The 953-nt window shown below is 34.5% G+C and overlaps 1 protein-coding gene across 1 annotated transcript in view; it reads left to right on the forward strand.

The window, feature by feature from the left end:
- LOC119585225 (monomeric sarcosine oxidase-like) overlaps window positions 1–953 on the forward strand; it is a gene marked incomplete in the record, with an annotated part of 15411 nt that overhangs the window by 14039 nt on the left and 419 nt on the right. Inside the window, 1 exon segment of the mRNA XM_037933884.1 lies at window positions 163–953. Within this exon segment, the coding sequence (XP_037789812.1) occupies window positions 163–398 (236 nt within the window).

Here is a 953-nt window from a genome sequence, read left to right on the forward strand (position 1 = left end):
GTATGTGAATATTGATATAGTGTTGAATGTTTAAATTTCTGAAATTTCCTGTCTGCTAGATGGGAGTACAAGAAAAGATATAACCACTTTGCTCATACTAAAAATGACAATAGTTAACTAAAGATTTTCCTATCTCCTGCTTATACTGACATTCACCTTCAGGTCTCAAAGTCAAGGAAGTTGCAGGAGATGGCTGCCTCACATCACACACACCGGAAGAAGAACCATACATTGACATCATTGCTGAAAATTTCGGTGTTTGCTTGGGGGGCAACGGGTATGGAGCTGGTTCCAGTGATGAGATGGGGAGACTAGCCGCTCGTCTCCTGATGCTCGGAGAATGGGACTCGGATATACCTCGGGAACGTCTTAAGATTGTTTGGAAGGCTCAAGCTTAAGGATTTAGGGACATTTGCATTCGTTATGTTGAGCACTAGTTCTTTTCTTTGTTCCATGAATCTGCTTTGGTAGCTTTTCCACTATTTCTGTATGCCTGTCAGTATTTATATGCTAACTTTGTACATTTTTTTATGGATTAACATTTTGTGAATTATTACAAAATAATATTTAGTGTCACTTGCTGTTCCTTCCACTTTTGCCTCCTTGTCTCCTTTTATTTCATATATATAACTTATTTTTCTTCATTAAGTTTTATGTTTAATATGACCACAAGTAATTTCAAGGTACAGTGAATGCTCCGATGAGATTGCTACACAAGATTGTGTTTAAAAATCACTTTAAAATGCCTGTAAAATACATGAAAAGTTAAATGGTGTAAAGATACTTTTGTACTAATAATTATTACTATAAACATAAAAATCATGGTAATGGCAAGTAAAGTAATGATTTCCGGCTGCAACATCAAGAGCAATTAATGTGTTAATGTACAAATAAGACTGACAATGATATTAATAATGATTATTTTGTTTAAATACTTTCTGGATATACAAGGA

This window comes from Penaeus monodon, chromosome 19, assembly GCF_015228065.2.
Source record: "Penaeus monodon isolate SGIC_2016 chromosome 19, NSTDA_Pmon_1, whole genome shotgun sequence".
NCBI classification, from domain to species: Eukaryota; Metazoa; Arthropoda; class Malacostraca; order Decapoda; family Penaeidae; genus Penaeus; species Penaeus monodon.